General features: G+C 43.9%; 1 protein-coding gene across 1 annotated transcript in view; it reads right to left on the reverse strand.

Annotated features, from left to right (window-relative positions):
* The window catches only part of Cpvl (carboxypeptidase vitellogenic like), a 107,515-nt gene that overhangs the window by 28,823 nt on the left and 64,933 nt on the right, over nucleotides 1-13,759 (reverse strand). The window contains exon 12 of the mRNA XM_028864211.2: nucleotides 2,145-2,327. Coding sequence (XP_028720044.2) covers nucleotides 2,145-2,327 — 183 coding nt within the window. The remainder of the gene's footprint in view (nucleotides 1-2,144; nucleotides 2,328-13,759) is intronic.

Consider the following 13,759-nt stretch of genomic DNA (forward strand, 5'->3'; position numbering starts at 1 on the left):
ACAGGTCTATTGATGGAAATAATAAAATGACATAAAACTCTAAGGAGTTAAAACTAAAGGAAACAGAAATATAGACCCAAAGGGAACAAATAAAAACCATATAACAAGACAGTAGATTGTAGAAAAAAAAATCAGTAATTACATTAAATGCGAATGTATGACTTTAAATTTAAAATATTGTTGGGATCCACAAAAAATAAAACACATTATACTGTGTAAAAGAAGCATATCTTAAATAGGATGCCATAAAAAGACAGGGAAATGCTGAAAAAAAGAAAGGTATCCCATGTGCACACTTTCAAAAGAAACTTTGTGTAGTTAAACGCTACTATCAATCAAGTTGACTTTAAGATGAGAAGCATTACCACAAACAAAAAGGATAGTTCACAGGAAAGGAAGATTTAGTGCCAGGAATGTGTAACAGGGATTCTATGGCTGTATGCAGTTAGCAGCACAAAGTAAAAGGAAAAATAGAACAGTCTTGAATCATAGTGGGAGATTTTAAGAGATCTCTCTTGTCGGCTATAGGACACAGAGGGGTAGTGGGAGGAAGGAGACAGAGACAGAGAGAAATGAGAGACTGAGACATAGACAGAGAGGAGAGACAGACAGAGAGAGGAGACAGAGATAGAGACAGAAAAAGGAGAGACAGAGACATAGGTATAGAGAGACACAGAGAGACAGATACAATGAGACAGAGAGGGAGAGAGAGACAGAAAGACAGAGACAGAACTGTTCTATCCATCTATATAGCCCATGAAGCACAATGACTGTCAGGGCAAGATATGCCCAAGCCCATGAGAGTAGATTTTTCTTGGGCTAACCAGCAGGCATATAATTGGACTTAAAGTCCACTCAGTAGGAGAAGATTCATGCCTGGTTTTGTAAACCTAACCAAATCCCTATGGCTGGTAAGGTCATAGACCATAGAGAAGAACATGCTGCTATCAGGTCTCTAAACTATTGTGATTACCAACTATATTCTAAATATCTTTCCTTAAATCCACAGAGGAGTGCAACTTTGACCTCTCATCAAAGAAGCTTCTTTTTGTAGCAGACAGAGACATCCCAGAAATGCATAACAGATCAAATTCAGAGAACAACTGACTGTAGGGTGCCCATCGACAACAAAACCCCGACACCCAAAGCTTAGGGAACACTGTAGAAGAGGGCCTGGAAAGGTAAGAAGAGCCAGAGGACCAGGACATCTGCTTCCAGATAGTGTCTTCTACAGAAGACAGAGAGTAACACCCATGACATTAACAATATGGTCACCTAAACAAGACTCACACAATGACAACACCAGTTGACATTCCAACATAGATGGAGGACATCTCATAAGGCCCCAATCCTGGTGAAGAACTATGGCCAATTAATGGCTGATAAGAGAGGGTGAATGAGTCTTCTCCAGGGATGAGCCCTCCATTAGGTTATCCAGTCTCATGTGGTCAGCCTTAAATACATAAACATATAAGCAATGCTAATATGGACTCAGCAGGCTATATTTGTTTATATGTATGCATGTATGTGCATATGTACCAATAATAATTAAAGAAGAAGTTGTAAATTTGAGAGGGAGTTTGGGGACACAGGGGTTGTTTGGGAAGGGTGAGTGTAAGTGATGTAAATTCTCAAAATAATAAGTGTAAAATGTTTTTTTTTAATAATTTGATTGACATAAAAAGCATTACAACTGCGAACTGAGGAATGAAATCACTTTAAAAGTATACAGGGAATGTTTGCCCAAAATAACTACTTCGAGGTTTTGAAGTAAATTTCAAATGGTTGAAATTATAAAGGATATGTGGGCTTTTAAAGCACAAAGCTACAATAGAGTATATTCCCTTTAGTTTATAATAAATGCAAGAATGGAAGAGACAAAATAACTGAAAATTAATCAATGCACTTAAAAATAATATACTGACCAAAGGGGATAAAATACAGTGGAAATTATGAATGTCTCAGCTCAATAAAACTATAATGGATTTTTGTGTACACTTAAGACCAAGCTCAACATAGATGTAACATCCGTTGAGCGCACATATAAAGTGAAGGCAAAAGCTTTGTATTCTAGGCCTCTGTCTTAAAGAATTTAAAAAGACAGCAAATAATTCACTCCTGCAACATGCTCCCCAACTGCATACCTGGTGGAATTTATCCACGCTTCGCACATAACCAGCCACGTCATTATCAGATTTGAAGATCTTCCAAACCACTTTTTCAGCCTTTTTATATTGCTGTGCTCCATTCCAATCCATGGCCAGCAAGGAGCGCTCTGTCAGGGCCGCTGCCACGATGATGTCCAGTTGGCCATTGTAGAGCAGAACCTGAAATGAAGTCCAGCCCTCAGCAAGTATGGAATTCAGAGGGAAAAATGAGCAAACTCAGGGACAGAGGGTGAACATGAGTCAGACTTGGGAACCTGAGCTTTGGAGCCAGTGTCCCAAGAGGCTAGCCTCACAGATCTGAGGCTCACTTCCTTCCAGGTCACCACACACACGGACAACCTGAAAGAAACTCTGGTCCTGTCTTAGCCAATGCATCCCTCCAAACTTAATTCATCATAGTCAACAGATAACTGTGTCCCAAAAGATAAGCAAAGAGGCTTTTCTGGACTCTGTACAATGTTGATCTCTTCAGTCTCCAATTTGACTGGAATGGAGCCCTTCGGTTGAGTCCTCAAATTGAATTTCACTGTGACTGCTCTTTCTGCCTTCGTAATGCAGCCTTCTTAAAAGGTTTAAGCAAATGTCAAAGCCGTGTGTGTGTGTGTGTGTGTGTGTGTGTGTGTGTGTGTGTGTGTGTTCATGTAAGCTTGAACAGCTCACTTGGCTGTCTAGAGGGAAATATATTTCAATGGAACCAAGGAATGCTATACTTTGAATTTTACATTGCTTGGGCCTCCTATGTCATTTGTAACAACTACAGCTTCTTCAAATAGAAAGAGAGACAGAAGTTCTCAAGTCCGTTGACCCCGGGACATTGCCAAGACTTCTTTGTTTTACTGTGATGGCCGCTCATCCACAGTGAGGGGAGTCCTTCCATTCCAGAGCACACCTTTTCCTCCCATATGAATGGATACCATAAAGAATGCTGGGGTGGCTTTTCTTCTCCCCACACAATTCAATAGTTTACATGTCAAGGGTTGAGAGGTATGGATACTTTCTGTTCCCAGTAACCCTATTCTGTCAAATTCACTCTAGAAAAAAAAAATTCATCTAACTATGCTCCTTGAGTTTGATTTATAACCAAGACCATAGCAAAACCCAACATCTTGTAACTGGTGCAGAGCTAAATGCACGGTGGTACAGGACTTCTATGGGATCGTGTAAAGTCATGTAAGTATTTGGTTGAGCCATGAAATGAGGGGGGATATGCTTATCATGGAACCGAAGTGTGAAAGCTGAAAGTCAAACATAAGCCAGATTACAATTCCCTTACTCAACGTACATGCAAACACACATATATGAAATGAAAAGTTTGGAAAATAATGTGGTTCATTAATTTCATTAATGTGGAGACCTGAGTCTCCCCCTCCTTTGTTTGACAATCTCCTGACATTGTTCACACGGTACTAACAAGGTCGTGATGATCATAAAGCATTGCCACTTTGCCCGATCGAGAGGTTTTCCTAGGCTCTGTACAGCTTTGACCTACTCCCAGGCTCAGCCTTGGCCTGAGTGGAGACCTTTGGTTCAGGTCCTCAAATTGGATATCAAGTGTTTGCTACATATGTTTCCAGCTCTGCATGGCACAGCTTCCTAAAAGACTTAAATGTAATTAAAAAGCCCAGGACTTTGACACGCTCCCAACCCTCAAACAGAGGTGGGATAGGATTCCGGCTAAGATGAAAGCATCCTGGACCTCCACCACAGCAACGCTCAGCCTTTCATGTTGCTCAGCCGCCACTGCCCCCCTTCTCCTACACAGGAACCCACAGGAAAAAGTCCTTGATGGATTTAAGGCCATTTGTAAAGATTTGACTCAACTGAGCAATAAAATATTTGCATTGTTTATACAAAACACTGCCTCAAAGGCTTCTAGTACTTATGGTCTGTGCAAAGCCTTGCACAACTGTTTCAGCCAAAAGTATGGAAACAATCACATGTGATGGGTACCAGTGAACAAGGCTCAAATGCTTCACTATTCTAGGAAGGCCTCATTAGGGCTGATTAACAAAGATAATCACATACAAAGTAATTCTCCTCCCAGAGTTCAGTGAAAAGATGCTGATTAATTAGCAATTCGCCAGGTTGTCTGCTCATCTGGGCTGTCCATGGCCATGCTATGAGCTAGCATCTTCTCCCAGATGTGTCCCTGGAAGCTACCTTTTTTTTTTTTTTTTTACCATCACTGTACCTTAGAAGCCAACGTAAGGTTGTTCCCTTGTTTCTCTTTTCAATGTTAAGGGATAATAACAAAAGTCATAGCTTACAGGCTTGTCTGCACAGTACTGCAGCGTGTGTTTGCTGATCTGAACTGAGACACAGCCCACCCCTGAGCTGCTTTCCTTACCATTCCAAACTCTTCACAAACGAGAACACCAACACTCTGGGACAAGGTAGTGAGGACCAACATGCACAATTTTGCGTATGAAGTGATGTAGAAGACTCGCTTTGGGGGGCCAATGAATAGCCTTCCTTTTCAAAGCAAGGCACATACTTTTAATTCCTAAAAGGCACACAAATCAAATGCAGCAAAAGAGAAATTAAATAAATGGTTGTGACCATCATGGCTGCCAACCTGGCTTTTTGCTAAAGCATACTTCCACATGTGTCTATGAGGATGTTTCTAGAGACAACTGGCATGTAGGTTAGTGAACTGAGTGAGTAAGGGAACATCTGCCCTGAACATGAATGGTACCCTCCAACAGGAATAACAAAAAGTCAGGAATAACGGAAGCCTGTGAGCCGCATGCTCCATCTTCTTCAGCAGACACTGTGTGTTACTGCCATTTCTCAAAGGTTTTCCAGATTCTCCAGGTTGTCAACACACATTCACACCAGTCACACCCTGGAGTTAAGGTGGGTGGCTTCTTGGTTTTTATCAGGCAACCTCTAGACTGAATGAATGGGCAAAAAAAAGCCCCGGATGCAGCATCTGTGAGCTGAGAGCCCAAGTAGGTGTAGTCTGGAAGCCATGAGCATGTGCCATTTACTCACATCTAGAGAGATATGGAGATCTCAGGGCCATGCCTGACCCCACACTCCTGCAGACAATGAAAGATGTACACATGCCCCGGCTTTTCCCAGATAGGTCGGCAGGGCTCTAACTCCTAGACTGAGGAGTTTCCCAGGACCAGGCTTGTCAGTGGTAAATCAGGAGAGTCATGCAAACTTAGATGAAAAAAATGCTTATTGTATAAAAAAAATCAATCAAAAATTGCACTCTATTTGTTTATACTCTATAATTGCTGTGTTTTTAAAAACACATGCATGCTTTCAACTTGTGACAAGAATGAGGAAATGTGCTGTCAGTTTCAAGGCAGCCAAAGGATGCTCGATGTGTTTCATAGCTTGATTGGTGTTGAGTGTTTTAGATCACATGGTTACAGTGCTGTCATAATAAAAAACTGTATCATAGACAGGGACAAAGCGGGTGCCTCGGTTTAACAAAGGATATGACTAAGGAAAGCACTTGCAAACCTCCAATATGACCAGTCCTGTTTCTCATAGCAACTAGATGAAACAGCTTCATTTGGGGTCTTAGACAATCTTGAAACCTCATTCCCAAACCGAAGCATTTATGAGCAAGGGATCAGGCGATCAGGATGACAATCGCCTTTTCATCTTTGACAAAAAGCAGAGAGGGTGGGCTAGTGAGGTGACTCAGTTGGTAAAGTGACTTGCTACCAGGTTTGACTTTAACCCTTGGAACCCGCATGTGAAAGAAGAGAACTGACTTCATTTTAGAGCTCTCTCATTACATCCACATGTGTCCTGTGGCACAATCATCCACGTGTACACAGATACACACATACATCTGCCTACACCCTGAAGGTGTCTATGGTCTTCCTGGGTCTGCTGTGGGATGCCATGAGCTGCCTGAGGAAGGGGCTCTCTATGTGCTTGCTGTGCCTACTCCACTCCATACTCCCACAGAATGTATTGATGCTTGGAGGGCAGAGATTCCACTCCACAAAGGTTTTACGTCATGCTGTGTGGAATCATGTGCTGTTTTGTCTCATCAGGTCCACTCTCTTTTCTCTTGGTTACTACTTTTGGTACCCAGTACTCATTGGGCACAGCTCCTCAGAGACTGTCACTCCTGGTTTCCTGCTTCTGCAGGAAGAACAGGTATGTGAATGAGGATAAGGGACTCAAAGCTCTTCCCCTACAATTTGGCTGGTGGGCAAAGGGACACAGGGGACCCGAATAGTATACAAACCGCCTCTCCTATGTAAGTGTCCAAAACCTCTTTGGTTCCTTTCTTTTCTCATCTCAGTCCTTCACGAGTCCTGAGAATTTGGTGATCCATTAATATCTTTTCATAGATATTCCCATGTTTCCACAGCTAAATGCTGGGAAATCTAGATACACACAGCACTGGACCAATGATGCTCATGTCCATATGCCGAGACTAGGAGCACCAAGATGTGAGCGTTAACTCACATGGCTTGACTAAAGCCCAAATCATGCTTCTAATAACCCTCTTCCACAGTGCATCACTGTCAAAGGTCTCTGTTTGCAGAGACCAGAGGTTCTGTTTGCTGTTCTGGGCACAACAGAAGTGAGAGTCAATGAGCGCATTGGCTCCACGCTTTCAACACAAAACCAGCTGTGCGGTGGTTCAGAGTGGCATCTCCCTCTTATTCAGTTTCCCGATTAGCTTACAACGACTCAAAAGGATCCATGAAGCACTTCTAAAGTAAACCTTCATGACCCATGATGGACTCCCATGTGAGATTCAGACACAGATCTGCGGCAGCAGGACATGTAGCCAGGGTAAGTCTGCACTCACATACCCCAACTCTTGAGAGGGTAGCCAGTGTTCCAATACTTGTTTTATGAAATTGGTCATAACACCTCAGTTTTTCTTGATAGAGCCATAAATTATTTAATTATTGCTCTCAAAGCACTTAGAAGCCTGGAATTCAAGATCACAAGGAATTTCCCGACATTAAATGCCATGCAAGTGTGGTCAACTGTACCGCTCAACAACAACAACCACAAAAAGTCTTGAATAATACTAGACCCCACTGTTGCTCTGTTGTGGGAGGCATGCTAAGCATCTTACAAAAGGCCCAGAAGGCAGATGTTAGGGACTCCATTTTCAATGCCAGGTGGCAGAGATGCAGAGAGGCATGCCAGCAGACCCATGGTTGTGTGGGGTACAGAGAACAAAGCCCAAACCATGCTTCTGATAACCCTCTTCCACAGTGCATCACTGTCAAAGATTTCTGTTTGCAGAGACCAAGTCAAACTCAAGGTAAACATAAGCCTTTGGACTGAAGAATGCCTACTTATAGTTAACACCACAGACTCTGCCTGGGTTTGCACCCAAGCTCTGAGCAAAATAGCAGATTTACTTCAACTAAGCTACTAGACCTATCCACCAACATCTCCTCACCCATAAAATGGGGATAAAAAGCATATAAGAATCGGGAGAACAGTGTGATACATGCATACAGTGCTCACAGCATCCTAGGCATGGGAAAACAATCAACATTTCTGGTAATAATCTTATCACAGCCACCTTTAAGGCAAAATTCACAACAGCTTGGTATTTTCCAAATGAAATGTGTGACTAAGGCCACAAAAATTAGAAGCTGACACAGCTGTGCTGGACCACAATCTGACAGCCAACAGCAGAGGCTTGTAAAAGCCCATGAAACGTGCAGACAGAAGTCGTGAACCCCAGCCCTGGCCTCCCCAACCAGGCCTGTGCTCCCTGAGTGAACTTTGATATGTCACCAACTCATTCTGAGCCCTAAATTCTCCTGGAAGAGTAGAATCTCAATAGCTCAGAGTTTGGGGAGGGTCAAGTCATATATGAAAGTGTCCTGTGATCTAAAGTGCAGGAGTCGACCAGGGCCATTGCTGCTCTTCATCAAGTCCAAAGGCAAACTTAAAATATGTATTTCTATTGCAGTACAAAAGTCCCTATTGGCTGCCTGAGACCCGCGTTCATCAGCATTATTCATGGTGGATATCCACCATATTACAGCCTACCAGGAGGCAGAGGACAGACCAATATACCTTCAGAGACCCATCCCAGTGACTTACTGCTGCCAGCCAGGCCCCACTTCCTAAAGGCTCCATAGTCCCCCAAATTAGTGCCACCAGCTGTGGAGTGAGAGGCATGAATGTGCCAGGGACATTTCAGATTGAAACGAAACCATAATACACCCCGCCAAACTCTCATCCACAATGCCATACAGTCAGAAGAAGGAGCCTTGGGATGTGGCAGGTCATGAAGGTGGGCCCCTTAGCAATAGAAGGGAACCTGGAGAGATTTTTTTTTTAAACATGTGATGATACCAGAAATCAGAAGGTTACACTCCTAAGAGGACCTTGGCTGCAGCCAACCACTCTGGCACTTGATCTCAGCCTTGCAGCCTCCAAAACAGTAAAACAAAGCCCCATTGTTTTCAAATCTCCCAATCTATCAAATATGTAACAGGAGTCCAAACTACAACAGTGGAACCTGGCCAAGCTGCACTCTTACTTCCCCTCAGTCATGGTGAGCTGACACTGGGCGGTGGCTTCCCACCATGTGACTCTAGCCTTCCCTAGTGTCCTCACACATAGAAGTTAGGGCAGTTGTCTCTTATAGTCAACATTAGCGCTGTTATTGTCAATTTTATTTTGAGGAACAGAAAAGACTTATTTTCTTGTACCCATGTCTCTGTCTGGGGTAAAACAACAACAACAACAAAACCCCTCAATAGTTCTCATTCCAACACTGCTTCTTTATTTCCTCCCCTTCCTGGACCTGTGGGCAGCTGAGTGTCTTTTCCATCTGGCTGGAAGGAAAGTGGCCTTTTGTCTGAGATGGCGCTGACAGCATTCTCACTTAGCTAGGTGATGTGATGTTTATGGTTTGATTGCTCAGTCATCCCATGTTTGTCCAACAGACAAATATTTATACGGGTAGCTGAGGGGCCAAGCACCTGGGAACAGATCTGAAAAGGGGTGACCCTGATGCAGCCGACTTTTCCAAACTTTGCAAAACAGTGAACAATCAGGAGAGGAAAGGCACACTTGCTCTTTCATTTTTGATGTTTTCCTCAGAAGAGGGGCCAACAGAAGTCAGCTTCACCCGGCCTTTCTGCAATGCTAGTCATGTTAACAACTCAAACCATAAACATGGCAGATTCTCAAAGTACATTAATCAGCAATTCACCCGGGGAGTAACTCTCTCAGCAGGAAAGCTCTCTTTGTCTCTAAGGAGCAGAGTCAGATGATGGCATAAGATGGCCTCAGTCTCAAGGTCATAACCAGATACCTCCCAGACGCACCCTACAGATCTCAGGTCCATCCAGAGAGGCTCCAGCTCTCTCAACCTAGACTTCACCTCAAATAAATTAGGGATGCCACAAGACAACTGAGGTGAACATGGAGAGGTGTGCTTTAAACCTAGCCTCCACAACTTAGAAGGAGCTTGAGACAGAGCTGTGTATGAAGGTTCATGCTGGTGTATTTTCACTGCCACCAGTATAAAAGGGTAAGGTAGAAAACAAAGGGCACCTGGCCCACTTACTGACCTAAACTTTACCTGTCTGATTTGTAAGTGTGCAAAGGCAAAGCAAAACACACACCTCACCCACAGACAGCACAAGGCTTCTCTCCCTATGTTCCAACCGTGCGTCCCCTCACTAGGAAAGTTACAGAAATGCTGCTGGGGGCAGCTTGGGCCTCTTGGTACAGTGGAAAAGCAACAGGGCTTTTGTGTGAAGGGTAGAATTCTGTTGTTGCATTTTTCGGTGAAAGATTTATGCTTGCATTTTGGCCCATTCACAATACATCATAATGCCTTGCAGACAAACTTATGCTCTTTTCCCAATGATCTAGTGACCTTAATCTCTAACATTTTGTGGTTTCCTGTTTGGGGAAATGATTGAACAGAAGCCTGAGCTGTTCCAGGCTACACAGCATTCCCAGTGGGCCTCTATCTGTCTTACTTTTGAATGTTCTCCTGTTCAGTAATCAAAAAAAAAAATTTTTTTTTAAAGAAACTTTCCCTGCAGATGATAAATCATCAAAACCCCTGCAATGAAGCCTTCCACGCTTCCTTTTTTGGCTGCTTTTCTTATCATTCTTCTATTGCAGTCTCCAAGGTTCTGGGAGCTCTTTCTGCTTGAAGCAATTAGCGGGACCCACTGGTGCCTTGCCTCTGAACCGAGAGAATTAATTGCACTAATATCCAGCTCAACAAAGGATAATTCTCAAAGGCTTCCCAGACACTTAAAAAGCAAAAGAAAAACTTGAATTCAACCAAGGAGTAGGACATTCAGGAATTGTCCTGAGTGGAGGCAAAGCTATCGCCCTTCCGAGGACAAAGATCTGGTTCCCGTGGTCATGCCTCACAATCTCGGCCCTTCTCCTTTCTTGGTTTTGCAGGGACTCTGGAGTGTGTTACACAGGAAGTCTGAGTCCCCAGCATTACTTGGAAAGGACTAAGGCAGAAAAATAATAATGTATCTGTTGAGTGAAAGAGTAGTCGAACCTGCATCCAGGCCGTTCCTACAATGAGAGATTTGCTTCCAAGTGTGGGCAAAGGGAAGACCAGGAGGCAGGGAAGTGAGCTAGGAATAACTATCACGTGCGCCTGCCAGTCCGCCATTGGCTGGTTTGGTCAAGAAGGATGGAGAACAGTGAAAGAGGGGCAACAGACTTGAGTGAACGTCCAGCGATTGCACAAACGGGGCCTTTCAGCCAAAAAATGATCGCTTCTGCTCACAATGTCACGCTAAATAACTGAGCTGCTTGTAGAAGGGAGCGCGAAGCCAAGCCAACTTGAGAAGCATTCAGAAAGCCAGTGCTCCCACACAGGGGTCTTACAGAAAACACCAACTACCTTGGAACAACACAATGCAAAAGACATCCCGTAATGACCCAGATTAATGTTCTGCTAAGTTTGAACGTGCAAGTCCTGGTGGTCCTCTCCAGGGATCAGTCTCTTTCCTTCTTGATCACTTATTTCTCAAGAATGTTCACTAACTGTTACCAATAAATGCATTTGAATGAGCTGGACACACCCCAGGAACAAGCCTCTCTCTCCACTCTCCCACAGAAGTCCTCCCAGAAGAGGGGGTGTCTTCCTACCAAAGGGCAACCTCAAGGTCATGTTCAAGGGACAACCTCAAAGGCTACAACAGGCTTGTCAATATCATTAGCCTTCTGAAGGGGGGGGGGCAATTCCTTTCCCATAATTAAATGTATTTAATTAATGTGTATACATTGGCACACAAACTAACCAACCAGAAACAACCATGCAAAGAAAAAAAGTACTGACATTTCTGGGTAGTTAAATCTAGTACCAATCTGTGCTGTTAATAGGCTGGTTAGTGAGTTCTTAAAGTGTGGCCAGTCCAAACTCTTTTAATCCAACATACACACGGAACTTTGAACTTTTTATACAAAGTACAATGCAAAATACCTCAATGGTTTCTTAGTATTTACTGCAACTGATATAATAACATTTATATATTTTATCTATGTACAAATATGTACATAATTATATGCAACATTTTATATTTGTACAGTTAATTAGGCTCAGTATCTTATCAAAATTGATTTCATTGCCACTCATATTTTTAATGTACCTCCTAGAAGATTTTAATATGTGTGGCTTGCATTCTATTTCAGTTATAAGGCTCTGGTATAATTTGTGTTAAGTTTGTGCTGGAAAGAACTGATTCCTCTGCTACTGCTGCCCAATGACCCAAGAAGCTTCAAGGTCAGCCAATCCTGGCTGTAGTCTGCAATGTCATCAAGCTAGATTAAGGCAACAGGAGACGTGACACTTTAGGGGCACAGCAGATACTCCCAATCGTGTCTGCCAACCCAGAATGCATGTGCGTGTGTGCACACGCGCGCACACACACCGCACACTATTGACTCCCCCGATTCCCTATCATTACCACCATTCTCAGATTCCAAAGCAATAGTATTGCTAGACATGGAGAGGCTTCCCCGGAATGGCAAGAGAAGCAAACCCGGAAGCAGTGCCACAGTGCAGCTTTGGGAAGGGAGGCCTATTTCCCATCAGGTGCCAGAGGGCAGCAGCATGGCTTTGCTGTGGGAGACATCCTAAGCAGCCTGCAAAAGACATTAATAGGAACGCTGAAGCTCTCAAAAGTAGCAGGAAGAATGCCCAGGTGGAGGTGGGGTGGGGGTGGGGTGGGGGTGGGGGAGCATGCAGTGTTCCGGGCACAGAGCACTCATGGGTTGCAGACTACCATGGACTCTGGCTGGCCCACTGGCATTCTCTCCTCCCGTGACACGCTTGCCTTTCAGTTTGAGAGGCGTCTAGTTCTCCATGAATAGAGATTACTCTGTCCTTCTCTTACAAGGGGACTGGGTGTGGAGAGCAAGCAGGCATTCCTCCAAAGAGCCAGGGGAGCCGCTTCCAGGAGTCCGATTCCTATCTGTGGAGAGGAGCCCGTAGAGCCCACCCAGGAGGGCAGCGAAGTAAAAGGAGCCATGGTAACTTCACAAAAGAAATCAAATAGCTGACTTTTCCTTATCACGGGGAAAGTTTTTATCTCCACCGGAAAACCTGGTGTCAGTCAGATACAAGTCCCCCCCCCACACACACACACACACACTCAATGGCTCTATTCATCAAGGCCACTCCATTAGCTTGCAATTAGGTTTGGGATGGCTTACTTTCTTCTGGAAGTGCAGCTCCCTCATTTGGAGAATAAAGCAGGCCTCTCCTCATTCTTTCTAGAAAATGTCAAACAGGCTAAAAAGATGGCACAAATCACTGTAACAAATACAGAGGCTGGCCGGAGGCCATGGAGACAAATGGAGCAACAGTGTGATAAGAGCCCATTGGGGTATGGAGCAGAAAAATCAGGCCGGGAAGGTCAGGGCACCTCCCCAGGGTTCAGCTTTCACTCTGTCACATGTCACATAAGAAGCCTGCCCTGGGTTTCCTTGGCTGTCCCCCTATGACAAGGCTTGTTTACAGTAACAATAGCAGCCATATTTAGTAACAGATGGTCCCCCAGCAAGGGTGAGGTTGAAAAACTCCCACAATATAGACTGGGCAAATCCTTCAATAAAAATCTTCTAGGAAGAGCCCTACAGGTTGCTGTTGTGGCTTCTTCCTTGGGCACTGGGAAGTATGGGAATCCTGTTTTCTTTCCCCATCTACAGACCAGAGCCAGATGCCACTGAATTAAGCTATAGATTCTCAGAAGAATGGGAAATCGCCATGGAAGGAACATGGCTGAGAGTCAGACTAGGTAGAAAATAATTTGAACGATGATAGAGGTGGTAGTGATGATGATGATGATGATGATGGTGGTGGTGGTGGTGGTGGTGGTGGTGGTGGTGGTGGTGATCAGAGAATGCAAACAAAACACAAGCACTAGTTTTGCATCCTGACTAGACTGTCTGACAAGTGATACAGACCATATCGTCACCCCAGGCCCAATTTAAACATTAAATACGAGTAAAGTTTATTGCTTATGTTTTTAAAAAAATGATGTGTGCTGCATCCTCCCCCATCCCAGTGGGTGGTATTAGACCACTGTTTTGAAATCTACTGAATCCAATAGTCCAGTCATTCAACATCTGCATCATCT

Source organism: Peromyscus leucopus, chromosome 3, assembly GCF_004664715.2.
Source record: "Peromyscus leucopus breed LL Stock chromosome 3, UCI_PerLeu_2.1, whole genome shotgun sequence".
Lineage (NCBI taxonomy): Eukaryota > Metazoa > Chordata > Mammalia > Rodentia > Cricetidae > Peromyscus > Peromyscus leucopus.